The 25,789-nt window shown below is 31.0% G+C and overlaps 1 protein-coding gene across 3 annotated transcripts in view; it reads left to right on the forward strand.

Annotated features, from left to right (window-relative positions):
• Positions 1-836: 836 nt before the first annotated feature.
• The window catches only part of LOC124359119 (putative aminopeptidase W07G4.4), a 46,201-nt gene continuing 21,248 nt past the window's right edge, over positions 837-25,789 (forward strand). The window contains exons 1-7 of one of the 3 annotated variants that reach the window (XM_046811582.1): positions 837-858; positions 5,495-5,568; positions 13,000-13,138; positions 16,117-16,259; positions 19,195-19,303; positions 23,206-23,330; positions 24,268-24,446. In XM_046811582.1, coding sequence (XP_046667538.1) covers positions 5,558-5,568; positions 13,000-13,138; positions 16,117-16,259; positions 19,195-19,303; positions 23,206-23,330; positions 24,268-24,446 — 706 coding nt within the window. In that variant the 5' untranslated portion in view covers positions 837-858; positions 5,495-5,557. Of the gene's footprint in view, positions 859-900; positions 1,039-1,168; positions 1,232-5,494; positions 5,569-12,999; positions 13,139-16,116; positions 16,260-19,194; positions 19,304-23,205; positions 23,331-24,267; positions 24,447-25,789 lie in introns of those variants that run through there. The other 2 variants (XM_046811580.1, XM_046811579.1) reach the window with 2 other exon arrangements.

The following is a 25,789-nucleotide window of genomic DNA, read 5'->3' on the forward strand; positions in this document are numbered from 1 at the left end:
CTTTCATTGGTTTATTGCTGTGAACATAATTCTACAGTATTATACGTTGTAGTATTTAGTAAATTACATAAACAGTGAACATTGAATTTGATCTCTGAATTGGACCAAAACCATTGTAAGAACTATGGGAATCGTTGAAATCCAAGTTCTTCCACTACATATCCTTACAGATTATACCTACCTCATTCTCTGCACTCACAGAATCCCTCCAATCTTACCAAAAAAATCAGATTGCTAAGGTAAAGTGCGCTGTAATCCTCCTGATAATAACTCTTTAAATTAAACATTTCTAGCTAAATTAAAGTTGTAATGTATTCCAGTAGTCTTTAAATGAAATTGATCTGCAAGTTTCATATTTGAATTAGAAATCGCATGCGATCTTAGGTAATTTAAACAGAGTTTTGATCAATAAAAGTCAGTAAAACAACACTGGGCAGTGGACACACGATCTTAAAATGAAAACAAGCTGTGGTTTGTTTCTATTTTAAAATCTGGAAATAGTTGTATAACTCTTTCTGGTGTTCCCTTCTTCAAATGCTTCGATATAGAGTTTTCAGTGAATTTATTAATGTAAAAAAACATGCACTATGCTATTAATGTATGTAAATTAGTGAAAACACGTGGACTAATTTTGGGAGAATTTGGAAAAATGTTTGGGATAATATAGGTTAGTTTGGAGTAATTTTGTGTAATGCCGGGGATAATATTTAGGGCTGGAAACACTGCTTCTCACTTCTCAGTCATTTTTGGTACACATCGTTCATATGAATAATGAATATGAATAATTATTCTCTTGTGTCACTGATATAATCAAGGCTATCACCAGTCTCTGCCACATTTACATCCATCACACTACACGTAGGGGCCAACTGCACGTATTGTAGTGTATAGTGTATCTCTACCTACTTCGTATATTGTGTGATATGGTGACATCGTGTATTTCATTGCCCTGCTTTTGTTAGACTTGTCATTTCGTTTTGCCCACTAGCACTAGACGTAGTTGGAGGTATTAAAGTTAACAATCAGACCGGTGACTGGGTAATATTATTTTTATTTTATTCAATAATAAATAATCATAGTGGGAGTTATACCTTCAATTTAAAAAATACTTATTTGTTTTACATCTATAGGTTAGAATCAATTCAATGTCTTTAATCTTTTATTATCTTGTTTGTTTAAAAAAATGTATTCCCAAGTAGTAAGGAAGTTTTACTTAAAAACATTCTTGAAGGTACATTTATATTTTAACCCACACTTTTATATTAATACTAATAATGAATTATTTGAAGCCTAACTCTTTTAGTGCCAGAAGAACTTTTCAAATGCTCTGTCAGTGTCAATCATTTAGGTATTAAAAGTATACAGCTGCCCAGTGCCTGAGGTTTTCTATATAATTTTGCAACGTTTTTTAAAATAATTTGCATCTTTCTCATTTGTATACAAATTTAATGATTTATATATTGAATTATAGATAAATAGTCAGTGTATTGAAATTAAATACAATAAATAACTACTCAAATTGGAATAGTTTATTATAAGATAACAAAGTTTATATTCTTGCATTTCTTTTTCATTTGGACCTCCACAGGGTGATTTAAAATAAATAGTTGGGCTCTCTCTATTCAATAACTTTACTACTTTATTCAACTACTTTATTAAAGACCATAATTACGATATGAACACCATGTTGAAATTTGGAAATAAAATGTTCACAAATAAAAATGTGGCATTACACAAAGATATACTTATGTAAAAATGAATTTGTTTTATATTTGAACCTTATTTGTGTGTATACGGTATTTTTAAGATTTTTTTTTTATTTTTACCATGATAAAGGCCATATGATTCTAAATAAAACCCATGTGTAATATCTTATTCTAGAATTTTAAAAACATGGCATTATATGTATTATCGCAAAATGCGGCCCGGTACCGACATTTTATAAACTGTACTTCATTTGTTAGAGTTTAGAAATTACTTATTAATGATGTAGTTTTCCCAATAAATCTAATAAAACATTAATACAACTCAAATAAATATGATTAGTACATTTTAGAAACAAATACTTGCTAACATATTTACATACAAGTTTACATTTACTAAATAATAACCCTAATAATATTTACACTAAAAATTCACTTCGTTTGACACAACTCAAATCATACATTTTTATGTAAAGAAATACAGTAAAATGCTGTATAAGTTACTATTTTATTCTTGTATTTACTCAAATGTTTGGTTATCGCACATAAACAACAAGAAAGGCCGTTACGCAACACGGTACTCGTCCGCATCGCGTGACTGGAAGACAGAATCATCGTACAGGTACTTATCACAGCCCACTGATGTTTTGGACGAGTTTTCCTTATCAGAGATCCAAATAGACTTCATTATACGTTCCTTCTTCCATAATGAATAGAAAAATACTCGATGAGTCATACTTCCTATCTCCATATCGGCTCCAATCACGTTGTTCTTATAGTTTTTTATTTAATTGATTGTCGTAATAACTTGTAAATTCCAAAATAGGTCAAATAAAGTCAGTTGCAAATACTGTAATTTATTTTGACCGCGCGATAAGGAAAACTGCCGTCCAAAAATAGGGCTTCTCGATAAGTAACATAAGTTTCACAGATAAAATAGCGACAACCAATAAAACTCGTATTTATTGATAGTTTGGTACCTATTGAATACAGCCGTTGATTATTTGGCCAAAATAATCTTGTACTATATAAAATATTATCGAATTAAGAAACGTCAAAATTGGCGACGCTGGCACTTTATGCACTTTTCGTTCTCAAAATTAGCGACGCTGTGGCACTTTAAAGACCATAATTACGATATGAACACCATTTCTATTTTTGTGTAAAATGTTCACAAATAAAAATGTGGCATTACACAAAGATATACTTATGTAAAAATGAAGTTATATTTGAACCTTATTTATGGTAAAACAATAGCTAGGATCTATTTAATTGCTTTACTGTATACCATTAAGTTATAAAGATCCTGTTGAAAAATTCCATAGTAAAATGTAAAAAATAGCTAGGATCTATTCAATTACTTTACTGTATATCATTAAATTATAAATATCCTGTTAAAAAATTGGGTAGACTTTAATAAGCGGCCTACACTCGTTATTCGGTTGTTTTTATCGAATAGTTTTATGTTTTTATCCGAAGGATTAATTAGATATTACAATTTATTTAACTTAAATAAATAACTCAAGCATATGATTTCAACTTATTAGTTACAGTAATTGTAATGTAAACAATAAACAGCAAGAGGTAATTAATATTATGAAACTGAAAATGGCGATGAATATGAGAAAAATGTGTGAGATATTTCTTACAAGTGACGGGATTTGTTTAAGTGACTTCATCAAGTTGTTCATGTGGATTTGGCTCTTGGTAACCCATGGGGAGATACTGTCCTCCATTTCACAAATGCGGTTACTCTGATATTAAGCTGGGCAAGTTGTGAATATTGTAAGGTTTTTTTATATCTAAGTCTAGGCCATAGTTAATTTTATTGTTTTGTAATGTTAGTGTTAAATTTATAAACTTGTACGGTAATGTACGAGATTCTTATTGTTACGGTAATTTATTATTACTGTTATTTTGTACTATGGTAATTCTAAGCAATATATGGGTCAACCTCGATTTTTTTCTCATATTACAATATAATGTTCCAATAGTCAATTAGAAAAGGAAATGACTAGAATTTCTTGCTGGAAAGCAGTTATAGGGAGCAGGCAACCGCCTGACGGTCATGTGTTTAAAATTGTTTTACATACATTACCTACATTATATTGTAATATGTAATAACAATTTATCAGTAATTTTTAATAAAAAAAAAAGGATCACGTATGATGCCTGACCGCTGCGCAGCGCTTCGCGCTGCTTGCTCTTTTAGAAAAAAAATTAACTCGAGTAGTTCCAAATTTGAAGCCCAGATCACATCAGTGCCCCTGATCACTAATAGGTAATTCTAAGCAATATATGACCGTCTGGCGGTTGCCTGCTCCCTATAACTGCTTTCCGGCAAGAAATTCTAGAATTTCCTTTTCTAATTGACTATTGGAACATTATATATATGAGAAAAATCGAGGTTGACCCATATATTGCTTAGAATTACCTGTACTATTTTTACATATCGAAGTTAGATAATATATAAAATTGTTCGATAAAAACAACTGAAAAACAAGTTTAGGCCGCTTATTAAAGTCTCCCTAAATTCCACAATAAAATGTTACAAATAAAAACGTTACAGCAATTTTGTTTTTATCTAAAAACTGGCACAAATATTAAAGCTTTATGAACAGCTCATGATTTTAATCAAAATATAAAGTTAAAGGAAAATGTAGATAACACTAAAACGAGAAAAAATAAACTTTAAATTATATATTTATTAGTTATCAAAGTTTTTTAAGTATTCCCACTAACAAAATCCTTAAAAATTTGACCATTGATAAAAAGATAAAACTTTAGATTATTTTTGTTTTGTAATAAAATATATACATGAACAGTATATTATTAATAGTTTTCATGTGTCATTTATTTAAAAATAAAAATGTTTCTGAATTAATAAAAGATTTATTTAGAATTTTCAATGAGTTTTGTTTGTGTCATCCAGTTAACTAGACGTTGGCATTTTAGACGTAATTTAGTTTTTAGAACATCTGTTAACAGGACGTTGGCACTTGATACATAGTTGTTTAGACATTCAGATACTAATATGTTGATAATAAAAGCCCAGTTAAGTTATTTCTGACATTTTAATTAACTAACTAGAGTACTAGAAAAAGTTATATTTCACCATCACAAGGGACTCCTAATAATTGTTACTTATTTGTTTGTAACATTGTGTCGAAACATTGCTTACACAATTACACTCTGATATTTAAACTACCTTGTTTCTTTGTTTCATGTCGCTTTTTAAAGTCGGCCATGTCCACATAAAGAAAAATATTGAAACAAGTTTTCTTAAATTAAATTTAAATGTGTTCTCGACGTCTTTTCGATCTCAACTCTTCCAGGAACACTAAGTGACTGTTATCAGATACGTTAGAAAATCTTTTATTGGCCACTCAGAACTTGTTGAATTTCTATTACCTTCACTTTTATCTGATAAATTTAACATTAAGCTCATTAGAATGTTTGTCTATTTTGATACTTCATCTGACAAAATGTTTAGGTTTGTTCGTTTTATCAGGTTTTATTTGGACTTAACAAAAAGCCAGATACCAATAGTTTTTAAGATGCTACTGCTGATAACAAGTCTTTTGTTGGTGTTCCTTTCTTCTTCAATAACTATTTCTTTTGCTAGATCTCCAGGTTAGACTTCTTGGTTGATTATTCTCAAATTCTTCACTGTTATTTCTGATGAAGATTAATGTTCTCTTCTGAAAACCTTTCTTTGTGTGGCTGTTGTGATCTTTCCATCTTTTTTTTAGGCCTTTTTTCAGTTTCCAATAATTTCTTATTTATTTCAGGTTAATGTCACCACTACAGTAGACAACTTAGGCCTCAACAATATTAAGTGTCTTAGAAGAAAAATGTCTTCATTGTGAGTACCGTATCCTAATATAAGAATAGCTTAACTTAGTCCAAAAATATTCTTCTAGCTGAGTTGGGTGAAATAGATATATTTTGTGACAACTGGAATATTAATAATATGGTTTATTTTAGAAATACAGGATTTAAACTATGTATTTATTTAAACAATATTTCTCTATGCTCATTAAAATAAAAGAGAAATAATTTTTTAAGTTACAAGAGCCGTCATATTGGAATAAAATGGCGTACAAGCTAACCAATGAATTTAGCTGAGATATTTATTAGATAAATCTTTTGACCAAGTTTAAACTTGTTTCAGAATTTCTCTTGATAATAAAAAAATTCATATAGAATTTATATGTTATTGATATTTAAACTATTTTAGATGCAAATAAACTGTTTACTACAAAAGTATTAGTTCATGTTTAATAATACATTCCAGAACAATTTCCCTCTAGGTTCATAAATAAGGAAAAGAAATGGCATGCCAAGCTGACCAATGAACTTTACAGAGATATTTTTTACAAGTTCAAGTTTTAAATTGTGTCATAGTAGGACAGTTATCTTATCCACAAGCCGCATTAGTGTGTGTGTGTGTGTGTGTGTGTGCGCGTGCGTGCGTGTGTGCGTGCATGTGTGTGTGTGTGTGTGTGTGTGTGTATATATATATATATATATATATATATATATATATATATATATATATATATATATATATATAGGTACTTTGGGATTATACCGACCACACCCAGACATGAATCGTTATTTGAGATTTTGCTTGTACTGTTACTAGATTAGCGTAGAACAATAGTTCGTCAATATAAAACAGGAATTGTCTTGTCGCAAACCCCTCCCCATCCTCAGACAGAGGTCAAAGTCGAGCGGTCTAGTAAATAACGTGATTGCAGAGTCTCGCCTCCCCTTCAGCTGGTGCGTCGCTTTGTTGTACTTCCTCCGTGTTTTACCCCTACATTTCTCCAAACACAAAAATTCAACAAAAACAAACATTACCAAACAAAAACTAAACTCTTTATTGAAAAAAACATTAAAAACTCGTTTTTATTCTTGATCACACTCCGCCACCCAAAATGCGAGTGTCTCCGGCCATCAGCACGGGCTTCGGTTCGGTGCTGCCCTGTGCTACCCTGTGCTGATGTCAACAAAAGAAAAACATCCCTCGAGATAGTACCTATCAGTCAAATATCAAATTCTAGAGGGGCTGATCAGAAATATAAATTGAACTGTAATGGAAAGGCAATTATGTACCGTGCAAAAACTTAAATAATCATGTGATGCGGCGCGGTCTGCCGTAATCGGGATTCTCGAGAAAGATAAGATAACAGCGACAACAATACCGATCATAATACCTGGAAATGCTTTTAAGTTTGTAATTTTGTAATTAAAGAGTTGTTTTTTTCGTTCTATCATGTTTGTTTCTATAAATTTATATTTTTGTGTTCTTCATACTGGTGTGGTCAGTATAATCCCAAAGTACCTATATATATATATTACATTATAGAGCATGTAAATAATATTTAATTACTCATTACTCGTTAGCGTTCAGACACAAAAGGTTCTATAGTGAAACATTTTTTGATTTGGAATTGAAACAAAGAGTTCTTGTTTATGAATGAACGAGGCGCTTCCAGAAAGTAAGTGTACTGGTAATCTCACAGCTGTAGGGAATACTTTTTTGACATGTTGGCAACTTTGCCGCCTAGCCTGACTCCTCCCCTTGAAAATGAGACCAATCCGAGTTTAGTGGGTTGAAAACTCTAGACGCAGTAGCATCTCTCGCGAAAAATGTCGATCGTATCTCCTCCCAAGTGCGAAATTTGCTACCTCGTGAAGGGAACAGCTCCGGTTGAAATTTATATTGAGGTGAAAACTGATAAGACTGTCTCTTAGTTTCAGGCGTTATTTATTATTGGGAGATAGGTCATGTAGTGGTTTCAAAAAAAGAAAATTATACAATGGGTTTAGTTATTCTGCTATTACATTGATACATAAATGTTATTAACCCTTAGCGAGCCACAAATAAATAACCAAATCTACTCCTAAGAGCCATACACTTTAAAAATAAAAAAATTCTCACATACCAAAACCAATTTAAAAAAAAATACTAATTCTTATAACAAAAACGAAAAAAATATATTTTTTGCACTCTTTATTGTTAATTTACAGCAAAAAATGGTAAAATCATAATTTCACTGAAAAAATTTAATTTTGACATTCTATGTGTTCATATATAAAATTAATAATAGTTGAACACAATTATTGTAATATTTTACAAAAAAAACAAGCATATAGTAATTTTTATTTAGAGAAAATATAAAGAATATAGTAAAAATGTATATATATATACAAATTAAATAAAAACAATGAAACTAAAAAAAAACTTGACAATAAAGCCCTACATCACGATAATAATACATAAACTACACTGTACATTGATTAACATCAAAATTGAAAAGATAAACACGCAGATCGAAAATGGAAGGGCGAATAAACATCTAACCTCACGGAGGCTACAGGCAGACTGAGCGCGCGTCAGTAGACATCGTTGGCTCTGCGGGAGACTATGAACATCCGGCCGCATGCTATTTTGTCGATCGAACAAGAGCCGTGACCTTCAAAATGGTCCTGAACGGTTGTCCCTTGTTTAACAGTTTTTACTAAGTTTGTTACCCAGAAATGCTTTTAAATAATATATATATATAAAAAAAATTGATTTTGCGTCAGTGGAGTCTAGTAACGTCATTGGCTCGGAAAGGGTTAAACATGTTTGTTTTCTATAATAGAGGGTAAATGGGCAAATCTCAACATGAATGAAAACCGTTGATGCTATATGGAAATACTCATTTCATCTGATAATAATCAGTGTTTGTCGCTTGTAGGGTTGAGTATGAATTTACAAAAGCCACTTTATTTCAGAAATCAAGTTTCTCAACATTGACAGGAAAAATGTCAATCTCTTCTCTCCCTCTTACCAATTATTTAATGTAGTATAATAGTGAAGGTGTTTGTAAACATTGAATCAAAATACTTAATTAAACAACCTTTGAATGCTATCTTAAATTTCTTTGTATAATAATCACTTGGTACACAACCCCACTTCAGGGTTATTTCATAGAAGATAATATTTTGATAGTAATAACTGTTTAGTTTTTTATAATTGATTTAGTTGCCTTAATAACCCTATAAGTGTGGTTATCTGATTCATGGTTTCTTGATAATATGATTAGAATAAATTAAAGTAATGCGAGTAAGTCAATTAAAAATATATATATTTTTTAGTAAGATATTATTTTAAGCCTGTCATAATATAAAATTACTGGTAATTTGATAATTATTTAATTAAAGTAAAAAATTAACAGCTGGCTGTACTAGTTGCTGGATGTCTATTTTAACCACATAGGGATAATGTTAAGCATCACAGATATTTTGTCCTTTTTTAAATTGTAGAGTTATGGAAGATGTTTAATTTTAAGGTATAATCAATATATATCAAAGGAATTTTAAGTAAATAAATGTTTTTATTGGTTATTTAGGAATTTAAAAAATGTTGTACTTCATTGTTTGATATTAAAAAAAAGCAAACGTGTAATAAGAAAAACTAAAAGAACATTTGGATGCATATTAATATTGATCTGTAGCCTAAGTTGCCTTTTTGATCTGATCTGCTCAAAGTAAAATAAATGGAAGATTTAATAATACAACTAGGTTACTAGGAACTTTGATCTTGTTTATCAAATATGCCTGTTGGAGCTGGTTTTTAATCTTAAGCTAAATTTCCACTCTGTGCACTATCTTTGAAGAGTCACATCCAATTATCTTATCACTATGGAAACAATGTTCTTTTGTTTATCTAAGGGAGATAAGAAGAACAAGGAAATTTATCAGAGTATACATTATTTATACTAAAAAAAAAACTATGTAATGGATATCACATGAAAAATTATAGAATTAATTTATTCACGTAATATTCTAAATTTTAGAGTGTGTTACATTGAGTTCTCTTTTTATCCAAACTTTTATACATATATTAATATTTATTTTATTTTACTTTTAATTAAACAAATCTTGTATTAAGTTTTATTCAGCTGATAATTGTTTTAAATTGTAAAATATTTATATTATCTCAAATCGATTCACACCTGACGATGGCATCTTTGATGTCGAAAGGCCTCGTGTGAAAAAATAAAATTATTGGATGATTGTGACTTTTCTTTTATCAAATAATATAAAATAGTGTTTTCCAATAAGAAGGGCTCCTGCATCAATTAAATTATAATTTTAAAAATATCTTTAACTTTCTGAAAATACAGGTGTATTTCAAACGAATAGTTTCAGATTCAGATCTCAATTTAGAGTCTAGCAAGTACTTCAGAGACAACTACAACATTTACATTGTCTACCTTGAAGTTGATTTAAGATGTGGGGTAGTGTCCTGGAGAGGATATATACAAATATTTTAATATGTTTTCACTAGATACCCAAAAAGGATTTCCCTTTGTTAAACTTAGAATTCCTACAGTGGTAATACAAGAGGTAATTGCTCGTGCAGTCTCCATGATTCATACATGGCTCCTAGTTATTCATAATTACAATATACAACATCTTAAATTCTTTTCCCTACAACCCCACCATCTGACTGTGTTTAATACATATAAAAACTCAAAAGCTACATAACAAACTAGCATAACAATTATTAAAGGATACTGCCTAACCAGTTGCTTGAGATCTTCCCATTTGCTGGAAGAATACTTATGAACGAACACTGAAGGGAATCATCACCTGATTGTATAGCAATGGTAATTTTGCTTTCACAAATAAATATAATTATGACACTAATACTGATCTCTGTGTTTATGTAAATGAAGAAATTGTCTATAATTCATGTTTAAGGCTAGATTGTATTGAACAAGTTTATAATGTTTTAAAATGATACTAAATGTGGTTACGTACAGGTTGTATTGTATTTAAAACTAGTACATTAATTTTACAATATACAGTCTTGTAACAGTATACCTCAAAACCACTTCATAAAACATGTTTCTGGAAAAAACTTTCAAAAATACAAAAAAGTTAAATTGGCATAGCCAAACAAAATATTAACATAGGAAGGGACATAGTGCTGTAAAACTAATATAAATATTTGTTTTTAAATTTTGTAAGAAACCCAGTTTTTCCTTAGTTTCAAAATATCTTCCTAATCCATTAGGTTGACAAGAAGACAATAATTGGATCTTTTATAATGTTAAAATTAAGGTTCAGCTCTGTCAGTCAGTTTGTACAAGGTGGTACTGTTATACACACTTAGTATGTGAGTACTTTGGTGTATTAATAATAGAATTGGCCCAAAAATAGACATCTTTGCTATTCCAGATATTAATTGGGTTGGATGTAAATGATAATTATTAATTTGTAATTGTTAGGTTATGTTGTGGAATTGGAACTAAGCCAAAGTGAAATCAAATCTTTGATCTATTTATGAAATAATATTTTTTGCTACTGCATATAGATAACAATTCTATAAAACATTATTTCTTCTTTGGGACATTGTTAAATGCTCATCTTTGCAGATTTATTAAAAAATGTTAAATTTAAAGGTGCAATTTTATCCAGTATCGAGTTTCCTGTTCACTATTAATAACCCGAATATTTTGTATTTATTATCTACAAGATGTGTAGGAGTTATTTAATGATTCCAATATTTTTCCATTTTTTGTAAGCAAATTTACTATCAAACAAAATATTACATTGTTTTAAAAAGGAACTGGTTGACTGAGTTCAAGAAAGAAAATCTTCTCAACAATTTTGTAGTTGAAAGTAAGAACACCAAATTGTGATTTATAATGTCAGAAGAATTTTCAGGAAATATTCCATTTTCAAAGGAAAGGTTATTAAAATAGTAAAACTACTTTATGTAATAATAATCATGTAACAAATATTCATACTTAATTTTTGCAGTAGCAATGCAGAAATACTCTTAAGTATTACAGGTTTTTTTACATCCTAGAATACACATTTTACTTCCTGTTCTCTTATACTATATAAAAGTAAGTTAAATTTAAAAAAATGTCTTATATATTTATCTTTTATTTTCTCCCACCAATGAATTTAAGACATAAATTCTTGTTAACTCTGTATTAAAACAGTATATACTACATCAACATTGAGTAGCCTGACTTTCCCTAGCTACAATAGCTCTTCTATGTATCAAGCTTCAGAGACTGTTAAGGTTTTGTTCTTGTTAAGTTTTGATAATCTCTCATCTTTGCATCTCGTTACAGTACAAAATATCAATGGATAGTAGCCTCGGACAGGAACTTGGTATTGATTAGGCAACAGTTTCTTGGTCGGTGAGTGAAGTTGTTGACAGTATAGTTGCACAAGCGAACCAGTGGATAAAGTTTCCTACTACCAACAATGAAATAATGGAGGCAAAACAGCTGTGGCAGAGAAAATTTCGCTTTCCAACGGCAATTGGTGTGGTAGATTGTACTCATGTAGGTATACAAAAACCTTATCTCCACGGAGATGAGTACATTAACCGTAAGTGAAAACCTACTCTGAATGTACAAGCTACCTGTGACGCTAGTGAAAAGTTCACTAGTGTTGAAGTGAGTTGGCCTGGATCAGTACACGATTCAAGGATTTGGAAAAACTCTCATGTAAGAGGAGTACTGGCAAACAAAGGAAATGATGTATTACTTGCAGATAGTGGGTATGGAATAGAACCTTGTCTCATGACTCCTTTTGCATATCCTACTCCTGGTGCTGAATTGAAATTTAACAAACTTTTAAAGACTGAGAGAGTAACAATCGAACGATGTTTCGGACAACTGAAACGTCGTTTTGCTATTTTACCGTATGTCTGCTGTGTAAAACTACAAAAAGTGCCAAAAGTAATAGTTACCTGTATTGTACTCCATAATGTTGCAAAAACCTTAGGTGATCCTGACTGGGAACCGCAAGAAGTGGATGATGATGAAAATGATGATCAGACCGATGATGAAGATATTCGACCACTTTGCCAACAAGGACAAGAAATAAGGAGAAACTTGAGTTTATTAATAAACAATTTTAATGACTAACTAAAGAAAATGAGAACTGTTATATATCTTATCAAACTGTTTTATTTTTATTTAACTGTCGTGACTGTTTACGGTTAATCCATTTACTTTTTCCTGAAGGATATCCTTGCAAGTATAAGGTAATCATTATACATATGGAAAAAAGCAAAACCTTTTACTTCTACCTTTTCCTTCAAACCATTACCTTTTACTTCTACCTTATAATTGCGAGGTTTTCCTTCAGTTTTATGCATACGACCTAATGTCTTACAGCTAGCAAACCTTCAGAAAACTGGAAATGTGTTCTGAGACATAGTTATGAATTAGTTGATGTTTTATATAGTTCCCTTTTTATTTTTCAGACTAGGATACTCTATCTCTGTGGAAAGCAGCCTGTCAGCCTCTGGTTATGATGGTATCGTTTATGTATCCAGCAACCCTCCAGAACTCGACAAGTCTGCTCCAGATGCAATTAAGGATGCTCTCTCAAGAGCTATCAAAGTGAGTTCTTAACTTTTACATCTTTATATAGTATTTAGTTTTAGTTTAATTTAACTTTAATATCCTTTTTAAGGTACAAAAATCCAAAAATGTTAATGTAGAGTTTTGGTCTGAAGTCAAAGTGCTATCTTAAATTACACATGCAACATACTCAGCTTGTGTAAGCTATGCTAGTAAACACGTTATTTCATATTACTTTTAAAATACAAAATAATCCAATTGTAATCATATACAATTTTATTGCTACAACTTTTGAGTGTCCTGAAATTTCAAATCTTGAAACTCTGTAGAGTTGGTAACTTAACAAACATTTACTTTAGTATGCTCATTAAAATTGTTACCAACATTAACCGCTATGCCCTTAACACTCCTAAGTGTTTAACCTTTCCAGCGTCATTGACGCGGATCCGCGGAGGGCCACTACAAGCTCAAAACGTTATTGCTGTGGATCCGCGTTTTTGCATTCTTTATTTTCTTACTGCTATGTTAGTTGAATATTTCGCTGCTAGATGGTTCTAGTAGTCATGCGACATACAGACGGGTTGCCCCGCCTCGAATTCTGTTACAATGGGAGTGGCAGTTGCTTCTAATTGGCCAAACACTGTCTAGCGGGCGTGGCCCCGCGCCTTTCACAAAGTCATTGACGGGAGCTCCCGTCAAGGCATCTAGCCAGTTAGTGGGAAGCGTCCGGTACGCGCATATGTATTTCGGTTATCGCTAATTTTCTGTTGTGTCCTATTCTTTTTAAAGTAAATTATTCATATTATATACAGCAGTTTCCAGTATTTATTTAGTGTTTTTTACCATTATTCGTGTGAATGGCGAATCCAGACGATTCGGAATTTGAAGATTCGGTAATTTTGAGCAATTACTTGTCAACCCCAAACCATAAACCATATTTTACTACGGTCATAAGGATGTTATCAGAAAGCAAGAAACATAATTCAAGCCCCGCAAGGCTGTCCTACAGGTTGCCGAGCGATAAGAAGGTTCAAAGTCCACGCGATAACAGTGGCTTGCGGGAGACGCGCGGAATGTCAGTTGTGACAGCCCGCCACCAAATAAACATTCTTTGTCTACTTTTGTATTTTTCTAATTTTATTGGTTTGTAATATAGTATATGTCTATCTATAAAACTGTGTTTCATTCCCATACAAATTGAAATAAATAAAAAAATATTAGTGACAACTACACTGCTACTCTACGATATTTTCAAAAGTTAAAAATTAGCCTAGGAAATCCAAAAAGGGCTAAACAAATTTTATTCTCCGTTAAATAACTCTATTTTGACATACAGAAACGAAAAAAAATTTAACTTTACACATTAGAAATTTAAAAAATTGTAACTTTATCAAAGATCAGGTGTAATTTTTCATGACGCTTAAAGGGTTAATCTATTCACCTTTAATGCTACATGTGTTTAGGATTTTTACAAGCATATAATGAAAGTAAATAAGAAGTATATAGAAATTAACAAAGTGTAACATACTATATATATTATTTTCAGCAAAAAGTACAGGATAATAAAATAATAATTACAATTACTTACTATTGCATCTTAAAAAGATAGTAACTGTTTTTAGAGAAATAATTTTTTGTTCCATTTTTACTTATTTAGTAGGGCATAGCACTGTACTAATAACAATTCAAAATAAACAAAATAAAGACAAATTAATTTATTGGAAATTAATAATGTATACAACTTGTACAAGTTACTTTTTATATAAAAGGACAGGAACAAAAACTTTTACTTGTTTTTAAGATATTATAATGTTTAAAGGGGAAATATTTGTGGTAATTCTAAGCAATATATGGGTCAACCTCGATTTTTCTCATATTACAATATAATGTTCCAATAGTCAATTAGAAAAGGAAATGACTAGAATTTCTTGCCGGAAAGCAGTTATAGGGAGCAGGCAACTCATATTACATTATAATGTTCCAATAGTCAATTAGAAAAGGAAATGACTAGAATTTCTTGCTGGAAAGCAGTTATAGGGAGCAGGCAACTGCGAGAATTACCTATTAGTGATCAGGGGCATTGACGTGATCTGGGCTTCAAATTTGGAACTACTCGAGTTAATTTTTTTTCTAAAAGAGCAAGCAGCGCGAAGCGCTGCGCAGCGGGCAAGCATCGTGCGTGATCTTCGTCTATACTGAATTGATTCAGGCCAAAGGAATGACACAGATTACTTTACCAGATTTTTATGGAGATTTTGTATTGGGCGGATTATATTGGTTTACTTTGCTTTCCAGCATGTAATTATGTGTTTAAAATTGTTTTACATACATTACCTACATTATATTGTAATATGTAATAACAATTTATCAGAAATTTTTAATAAAAAAAAGGATCACGCACGATGCCTGCCCGCTGCGCAGCGCTTCGCGCTGCTTGCTCTTTTAGAAAAAAAATTAACTCGAGTAGTTCCAAATTTGAAGCCCAGATCACGTCAGTGCCCCTGATCACTAATAGGTAACTCTAAGCAATATATGACCGTCTGGCAGTTGCCTGCTCCCTATAACTGCTTTCCGGCAAGAAATTCTAGTCATTTCCTTCTCTAATTGACTATTGGAACAATATATTGTAATATGAGAAAAATCGAGGTTGACCCATATATTGCTTAGAATTACCATATTTGTAATTAGAAAATACATATATTACGTACATTTAAACATATTTTAGAAAACAAAGAAAAAGTCCCAATTTACAAATCTTATATTTACACTATAAGGCATTCAAATGGAGATTGCAAAAGGCAAATCTCTATGGAATCTATCTAAGAATATGTTTTTATACATATAATTATTATCTATACTGTTAAGCACTCAATCCATAACAGGTAAAGTGACAGAGAGGACTTTATGGTCCTAACTTCACCTCTAATAGAGACATTTTTTCCATAGCATCCTAAGTAAATGAATATAGGTATAATTTTAATCAGATATTGTATCACTGGATGCTGAAATCTGTGTAGGTTGATGCAGCCTTATTCTCAGAAGGCGGGGTGATGGAGGTAAATCTGCCAGCTGGGCGTATGGTGTATTCTCCAACAGGACCCCTTTCTGACTACCATGATGTCCGAAGTTTTGGAGAAGCAGCCAAGAAAGGCATATTGAGGTAATTTATTAAAAAATATATTCTAAATTAATGTTTATGAAAATTAGATGAAAGCCACCATTTTCAGGTAGACGATTAACTAAAAAAAAGTCATACACTTCTTAGAAGTTATTTAATACAAGGGATTACCTATCAGAAACCAAAATACCACGGCCAGGTACAGACAGGCCTTGTGTAGTATATGATTTTTCAGCTAGAATGCTTTGTGTATCTTAAAATGTCAATTTTCTAACTGATGGATCGGACATTAGATTTAAGAAAATATGAGGTTTGGCTTGAAAGAAACCGGATTAGTACTTTTGTAGCCACAGACTGAATGCAAAATGGCTGAATATCTTATGGTTTGACTCCCCCACTGCTCGTTGCTCTAATTTTGTCTGGGTTTTACCTCATTCCACCAGTAGCACCAGTTATAAGCAGTTAATGTTTTGTCCCTGCATCGGAAGGATTTGAAATGTACAGCGAGTGAACATCAACTTTCTTTTAAAACTGGCAAAATCTGTAAGTGAAACATTTCAATTGTTACAACAAGCGTGTGGTGAAGATTGTTTATCATGAACATAAGTATTTGAGTGGTTTAAACAATTTAAAGGTTGCTATAAAGAAACAAGTGATGACACACACACTGGCATACCTTCGCATTTATCTTAACATTGGCAAAATTAATAACCTTGTTCGACAAGATTGCTGTTTAACTAATAGAGCAATGTCTGAGTTAATAGGAATTGACAAGGAAAGTGTTACGCAGACTCTTCATGAGACAAGAATCACACCTGAACAGAAGATCACCAAAGAATGATTTGTTCTGACAGCCTAGAAAAATGTTAAATGAGCCTACAGTCTTAATGAACGTTATTACTTGCGATTCATCATGGTTTAAAACATGGTGGTATAAACAAAACATCAGTTAATGCATTTCAAATCCCCTGGTTCTCCTAAAAAAAAGAATAAATGAAAAAATAATAATTCAAGTTAATAACAATTGTCTTTTTTGATATCAAAGAGAGTGAGCACATTGATTGGGTACCAGAGGGGCAAAAAGTGTATCAACATAACTACATTAGCGTCTTGACTACCCTAGGTGATTGTGTATCGAGGAAACGGAATGATTTTAGGAAAAACAAGTCGTGCATTCTCCACCAGGACAATGCCCCAGCTCACAATGCTTTATCAGTCAAGAAGTTTTTAGCCAAACACAACGTCGCCATCTTGGACCACTTCCTTTTATCAGGACCTTTAAAATAAGGGATCACTCGATTGGTCTTCATTTGAAATTTTTGAGTTGTCCCCAAAATCCCTCATTTTTTGAGGGTTTTGAGGGGTTTGTGAACAAAATAGTAATTATGTCCAAAAAGTACTTCATAACATGACATAAAAATTTTCAGTTTAATTCTTCTAATGTGAGCTGTTACAATATGAACAGTGGGTCTCCAGAGTTTTCATTAACCCTGTAAACATCAATACATACATGTTAACCCTTTTAATGCCAGACATTTTTTCAGTGACCATTCGAAAAATGCCAACCTGTTTTCAAAAAGTACATGCGAAGAATGCCAGGCCCTTTTTCCATAATTTGACAACTATTTTAAAAAAATGTATAACTTTTTTATTTATTGAAGGAAATTATCCATTGAGGTGTTGTTTTTTATGTCATAATGTGAAGTGTTTGAAACAAATGAGTATTAAAATTTTTACAAATTTATATAATTTATATTTGTAAAAAACAAAAAATAAAAAAACAAAAACTTAAAAAAAAATTAGTTTGAACATATAAAAAGGTACCTTTATTATTAGCCTTAACTAAAAAGTAGTTACTGGCAATTGTACTATATTTAATTGTTAACACACACACCAAATTTGAAGAACTTGCCTTGAAAAATAGTGAAGTTACAGCGTTTTATTGAAAACCTTGTAAAGTCCACATTTTACAGTAAAATTCAGTAAGACATATTTTGGTCAGTTTCATTCAAAATCACTTTATTTACACGTGTTGTTTAGCCCAATGTATAAAATTGTTTGTTGAAATATTAAAGAAAGTAGTTTACATAAAATTAAAATTAATTATTTACAATATAGGGTACATAATTTAAAATTTTTTTAACACTTGTGTTTGCCGAAGCACAAAGTATGAATCCCCCTCTTTTACTCATGGTCAAATCTATTTACAATAATCACAAAACTAATAATAATATAAGCAAACTGAAATAAACAAAAGAAAAGCACGAATAATTCCCATTAAAACATAATAACCTAGCAACAACGTATTACCACAGAAACCAGACGCTCACTGAATGATTGGACGTAAATGAGGTTGAAAACAGCTGATAACGTCATCACATGTTGAGTTTGTATCAATAGTAGTAGTGTCTAGATACAGTATGCAAAGTTTAGTGGCATTTAGTCAATAATTAAAACTACAATATAACAAAAACCGGACGAGCGCCCCCAGCGCACGTCGGCATTTTTCGTAAAACCTAATGACGTGCGCTCGCGGCGCACGTCGGCATTAAAAGGGTTAAGGAAACAGGATTTTTCCGGACATTTGCCATCGTTCAGTGATACAAAAAGTCAGTAACACTACGTTTCGAGATCTGCAATCTGATTTCTTCTTCAGGTCAATAATTAACATAACACATAATTACAATAATACATAATAATTACATTTTAAAGAACTATACATACAATACAAAGGTTTGTTTATGAACCATCTTTCTGTACTTATTTTAAATGTAATACAAGTAAAATACTACTATGGAATAAAAGTTTTTACAGTATTAAATATATTCCATTGATGAAATTTCACAAAATATTCAAAACTAAATTAAAGAGCCAATACTGATATAAAATAGTAATAAGGCAATATGGTCTTATATATTATTAATACTATTTTACTCACTGAATCTAAGTTAAAATAATAAAATACACAATTTTTCAGATCTTTGAAAGCAGAGTTTCAATCACCACTGCTAGTTCTCAATCAAAATCTCAAATTTCCGAATTGTGATCTTGTTACTATTCTTGGAGCTATGGAGGCACTGTACATGGTAAGTTTGAACAAGTATATATTTTGTTTATTAAGTCTACTATGCCAACTACACCAATTCAAATATTTCACCACATGATTTGGTGTTAAATTACAACTAACAAGTTTAAATAAGGTCATAACTAACTGGGTTAGTGCCGGTTAGTTTTATCAGTGCCGGATAAAATGAGGGGGGTGGAAGGGGTAATCCCGAAACATCGCATCAGGGAGGCCATCCAACCAGGGAAACCGGGAATTTAACATACCGGGAAAATGAGACATACACTTGGAATCTCATTGTATACTCAAGAAAATCTAAAAATAAATTTTTTTGCCTCAAAGAGTTTATAAAATCAAGAAATAATTTGAACAGCTTTTTGAATTGGGAGTTGATTAATCCCATTCACAATAATTTACGCTTCTGTGATCCATTTAACTATGAATGAAGATCGATGATGTATGGATGAATTGTTTACAGTATATGCCGACAGCGCTTGGTTGCTGCAGTTTGTGTGTTATTAATGATGTGTTCATGAGTTTATATACCAAGATGCAAAGTTTTATGCAACATGTACAGTCCATAAGTTAAATCTTTCTCGAGATATATTGAAACATGACACATTAAAATTTTTGTTATTTAACCCTCCGGCTGGCGCGCATTTGAGCCTTGACTGGCACCCTGTTTTGAAGCTTCGTGCAGAGTTTTTAATTTTTTATCCTGTACAATTAATTATTGGAGAAAAACACAAAAGTGTTATACATCAAATTACTCTGCAGAATATGTTGTACAATATAAACATAATATTAATTTGACTTACCTGAATAATGGTGGATGTTTGATGGTCAGAAGTCAAAACTTTAAAAAAAAAAAACTCAAAATTAATTTTATTTAAAAATCTAAAATATTCATAATGTTCACTTACTTATGCAAAAAAAAGAAAATACATAGTTATAAACACTTTTATTTACAAATAAAATTACAATTGAAAAAAACAAGCACTGACAGTTGCCGAGTCGCGTCACGCGGAAGTAGTCGGGAGCTTTTAGCGGCCAGTAAAATAACAAATATTCATATATATATATATAAAAGTGAATACATTATTAGAAGGCTTGGGATCTTGTGATTAAAGTGATATAACTTTTATGCGATTCGAGCCGTAATTATCGGAACTATGACGTAATGAGTAGACGATGTTTAATAAGTCGTATATTACGACTCTGCCAGTTCACGGCGGGAAAAAATGAGTCGTAATTTACGACGTTGCCAGCCGGAGGGTTAAGTTATGTTTCATAGCAGTATTCAAATAAAAAAAGTTCCGGTTAGCCATAGAGTTACTACAATGCAAGAGTGTGCTGAAATAAATCTTATTACCTAACATTAATTTTGACTTTCTATTCTATTTTTTGTTTGGTTTTTTTAATTTTTACTCTGTAAATAAAAATGTAACATGTTAAAATCTCATAGTACAAATTTATTTATTCCGAAAGTTTGATGAATGCCACTTCTAGGGTAACGTGTTTACAATTTCTAAAATGCTGGTAATCATAGTCAAACCACTTTATTCCATAATATGTACAAGGTGCAAAGAATAGTGTAACTGCAATAAAACGAAATGTTAGTTCATTTAAATGAATAAACTTACATCTTACAGTTTATCTTAAATTCTTCTTGAAATGAATTAATTGGTTTTTATATTGAAATATTCCTCAAAAGAATATAGAGAAAACTTGGTTAAATAATCTTTATTTCTTTTTTAAATTTTAACAGATCTGTTTCCATTATAAATTTTGTTGATAAATGATGTAAATATCTCACACTCCTGTAATATGTTTTCTTTTTGTAAAATTCAAGATTGTGTTGATCGTTATGTCTATTACAACTAGTATTATGTCTATTAAAACGAGTATTATATGTATGTTTATTAGCTTTTAGTATAGGATCAAAAAATTGTTTTACATAAATTATTTATTCAAATATGTGTAAACCATACTGTCAGAATTCCAAGTTGAGAAAAAATGTTTCACCAGAATATGTATATCTTAAATGCTTTTCATAACTCAAAGATTATTTTTGTAGGACTAATAGCCTATCTAAATTGCTTATCATTGTTGCTTCATAAATGCTTACTCTGTAAGCTAAATGTGAGTGGATCAATGGGAAATATATTAATTTAAGTGTTAAACTTATTAACTTTACATGCCACACTATCAAATGCTCTGGTAAGATCTAAACAAATCCGAATTACTTTTTCTCTTTTATCAACTGGGTCAATCGAATGGGTAAATTGTATACCGGCCATTATTGTTGATTTTTCACAACAAATGCCATGTTATTGTTTGTCCAACAGTTCATTAGGCTAGATGTTTTAAAAGTTGATCATAAACCACATTTCAAATATTTTAGAAAAAATTGGGAGCAAGACACTGGCCTATAGCATGCTGGATTAGTCACATCACCTTTTTTAAAGAGAGGAATCACTTTGGCAACTTTTAAATATCAGGAAATATTCCTGAAATTAAAGGAGGATTGATTACATGGGTAAGAGGTTTTAAAATTAAGTTAAAAGCTTTTTTCACAATATTAATTGGTATATCATCATGCCCCATAGAAAACTTAGTTTTAAATTTCAAAACAACTGTTTTTAACTGATGTTCAGACACCGGTTGAAATCTGAAACAAGTCGTATCACAGGTTAGATGTTCATTATTGGTATACATAGAGTTGAGCTGAGGTATGCTATATAATATTAGCAAGTCATCGGCTGTCACAAAAAAACATTAGAAGTGTTTCCTACAGTAACAGGATTAGTTATTAATTTTCCATTTGTAATAATAGTTTTATTATGATTTAGATTGGATTGTTTGTTTACCTCATATTTAATTATTTTCCAAGTTGTTTGTGGTTTGTTGTTAGAGTATAGAATTTTATCATCAAAATATTTTTATTTCTATTCACACACTCTTTCATTACATTTTTCTTATATTATTACTTTAAAACTTTTGTTTTTGGAAACTCTCAAAGTTTTTCTCAAGTTCAACTATTTTATTCTTTTTAATTTGTATATCATAATGTAATATCAGTTTAGTTCTAAGGTTTTTAAATGCTTGACTAATTTTAGGAAAATGTATTTCAAAAATATAACTGAAAATACTATGAAATAGTTGATATTTCATATCTACCGCTGCTTGATTAATGTCTATCCAGTCTCCCTTGTTATATCTCTTAAAAATGTATCAGTGTTATTTAAAGTAAATCTTCTAAATAGTTTTTTTATGTTAATTTTGCTTGAATCAATACACTTTAATTCAAAAATTCTAAAAGTTGAGCATCATGATCGGATATGTGAGTTATGATACATGGTATATTTAATTTTGTATAATCTATATTCGTCATGAAGTTTAAGAATCAAGAATCAAGAATCTTTATTGTCATCCCACATAACAATGTATTGACAACGTCAGAATAGCACTAGTAGGCCTAAATAAATATATAAATATGACCAACATATAGGAGCACATAAATTAAAAATTAAAATTAAAATTAAAAATTTAAAATTAAATTAAAATTAAAATAGCCTACAACAAAACAGTTTATAAATCACATGACACATAAAAATCAACATAGCAAAATTTACATGAAAATGCAATCACTTATACTACAGGAATAAAATTCTTCTACAGAATAAAAAGGTTTTTCTTTTAACCATTTAGTCATTGAATTCTTAAAATCTTTACATGAAATGTCTCTTACAACTAATGGTAAGTTATCTATTGCTGTCAGAGAATCAGCTGTAACTCTAGTTGGGAAGTCCACAAAATATAAATTATTATACACTTTTAATATGTTACTAAATTTAGTTTAATATCTTTTTTAAATACATTTATGTTTATATCCCCAGCCAAATGTTTTGACTGTTGTTCCAGAACATCCAATGGAGAGAAGACTGTCCTGATAAGTGTCCTAAGGTGAAGAACCTGGGAGTGTGGAGTCAAGATCATAGCAAGTTGGTGGAGACTGTAGACCTAGCCAAAAAGTTGGAGAGTGGAAGGTAGAATGTTTAGCATCACAAATATTTAAGCGTTCCAGTTACTTATTTTTTCAGTATTTTTAGAATGATTTGTTGTTATTTTGGTGACATAGTCTTTTTTGCTTAGGATAGTCAAAACTACCATTGTATTATCTTTTACGTCCACAAGGATTGGTATTAAGTTCTTGTTTAGTAGATTTTTTGTATCAACCGTTTTGGTAGTTTTAATAATCAATTTATTTATTTATATTCAATGGTAGCAACAACCAACATTTTGAAAATTCTCGGAGTAATGGTTTTAATTTAACTTATACAAAGCCAATTATAACAAAAATAAATTTTCCTAAAATCAGGTTTAAAAATTAAACTATGTTAAAAACAAGTATTGACGGAGATTAATTAATTATTATTTTTTTAAATGCTTGGAGTAAATAAAAAATACCTATTTATTTAACAATTCTATTTGGATTTGGTTTTGGAATTGCTGGTATTAATAATATATTCTACTTATTGCTTTAAATAATTTATCAAAGTACTAATCATTTGACGTGTTTATCTGTCAAAATGCTAATCGCCTGACGTGGTTTCACACTGTTACAGCATTATCAGACACAAACTTAACCCTTTGCACGCCACTTATAAATCCATTGATTTCCCTATGACGCCAAAACATCTTAAAAATCTCAGTAAGCTTAAAAGGAAAGCAGTAAATAAGTTTTTACTCCTGGCAAAGAAATGAAGCATGATAATTATTTCAAACTAAAAAAATAATTTTATGATTATTACTTATTTTAAAGAAAACAATACTAATATATAATAGATCAACTATTTCAAACTATGGAGAAGAAAGACAACATTTGGTATTTCATAACTGTTTACAACTAATAGTCTTGAATCAACATGCATATATATAAACATATTATAATGTTTGTTGCACCTGTATTAATCTGTTTGCTAGGATTGTGGCCCGAGACATCGCAGACTGTGATCCAGAGAGGATGGCACCTCCTCGTGTGGAGGAGTATGTGAAACAGACATTCCCCTCAGGCTGTGGAATCTCTGTGTCCGTTGTGAGCGATGAGGGCAAGCTGACCAAAGACTATCCTCTATATGCTGCTGTCAACCGTGCTGCCAGTGGTCAGTTACCTTACAATAAGCTCCTCATGGTGCATTCTTTCTTAGTTATGAAAACCGAGAATGCTACTTGAATTTGAGTATTGTATGCAGTATGTATGGAAAAATTTTGCATGATGTCAGTATAAAAAGTATTATAAGCATAAGTCAATGCCAACAACCACGCCATTTGTGCTACTTATATGGTTGATTATTCATACAGACTAGGTGTTTAATAAGTAGGTACTGGATAGCTCCCATCTACTGGGTATTATATTAATTAAAAAACTGGAAGGATGTAGCACATTAGTGCTCTTAGCTGTTATCAGTTTTGTGACAAAATGGAATGAGTACAAGATAATTTGATCCAATTTTAGTAAATTCTAATGTAATAATTTTAGTCATTTTTCAGGGTTGAACACTAGATACCATCAGCATACCCCTGCTGCAAGTATGGGTTGTCTGGTTGTGTATAAATATAATGAAAACACATAATGTAACTGTCAAAGAATTATAATTTACTGGTTGCAGGAGATGTGTGAAGTATAATCACAAACCAGACTGTTTTATGTTGTGGCATTGTGTTACTGTATAATGATTATATATTGCAGGTTTTCTTGATCAACCCTTTCCGGGCCAGGCGGCAATATATTGCCGCCATAGATCGCGTCTGAAAAGTGCCAGGCGGCAATATATTGCCGTCGGTGACATACGTGAAAAGCACCAGGCGGCAATATATAGTCACCTTCATATTCATCGTTTTCTTAAATAAATACGACGTCAAATGATTAAAGTTTTATGTTTTTTTTATTCCCTGGTATATTTGTAGATAATTAATATGAATATCATTTTTATTTTGGAGGTCTATGCATTTTTATTTCGTAATTGTCACATGACATTATCAGCTGACTCGATCTATTGTTGTTAATTCTTTATGCTTTAGTGTAATCGTACTATTGTATGCTGGATTCTTCTTCATTATTTTATTTTGTGGTTGTAAATATTAGTAGTGTTAGTAGTTACGTGCTTAGCTATTGTGTGTAGTAGTTACAATGACTGACAATTTGCGATCTCATGGGAGTGAAATTGTAAGTAGCATATTTGTAAATAGAAAAAGTGTAAATAAATTTCAAATAAAATTGTGTAAATATTTCTTGGTAAATGGTGTTTTTAACTGTATTGAAACTGTTTATGGATCCTACAATCATCTGTTTACCGGTACATCCATAATGTGAATATTTATTTTAAGTTTCTTGCAGTGTAAGAGTCAGTTGCTTTATCACTTGTTGCTAAGTACAATTATGCATATTTATACAAAATGTGTCATAAAAAATTTATTTATGAGAGAAATAACACTTACAACATTT

This window comes from Homalodisca vitripennis, chromosome 4, assembly GCF_021130785.1.
Source record: "Homalodisca vitripennis isolate AUS2020 chromosome 4, UT_GWSS_2.1, whole genome shotgun sequence".
In the NCBI taxonomy this organism is placed as follows: domain Eukaryota; kingdom Metazoa; phylum Arthropoda; class Insecta; order Hemiptera; family Cicadellidae; genus Homalodisca; species Homalodisca vitripennis.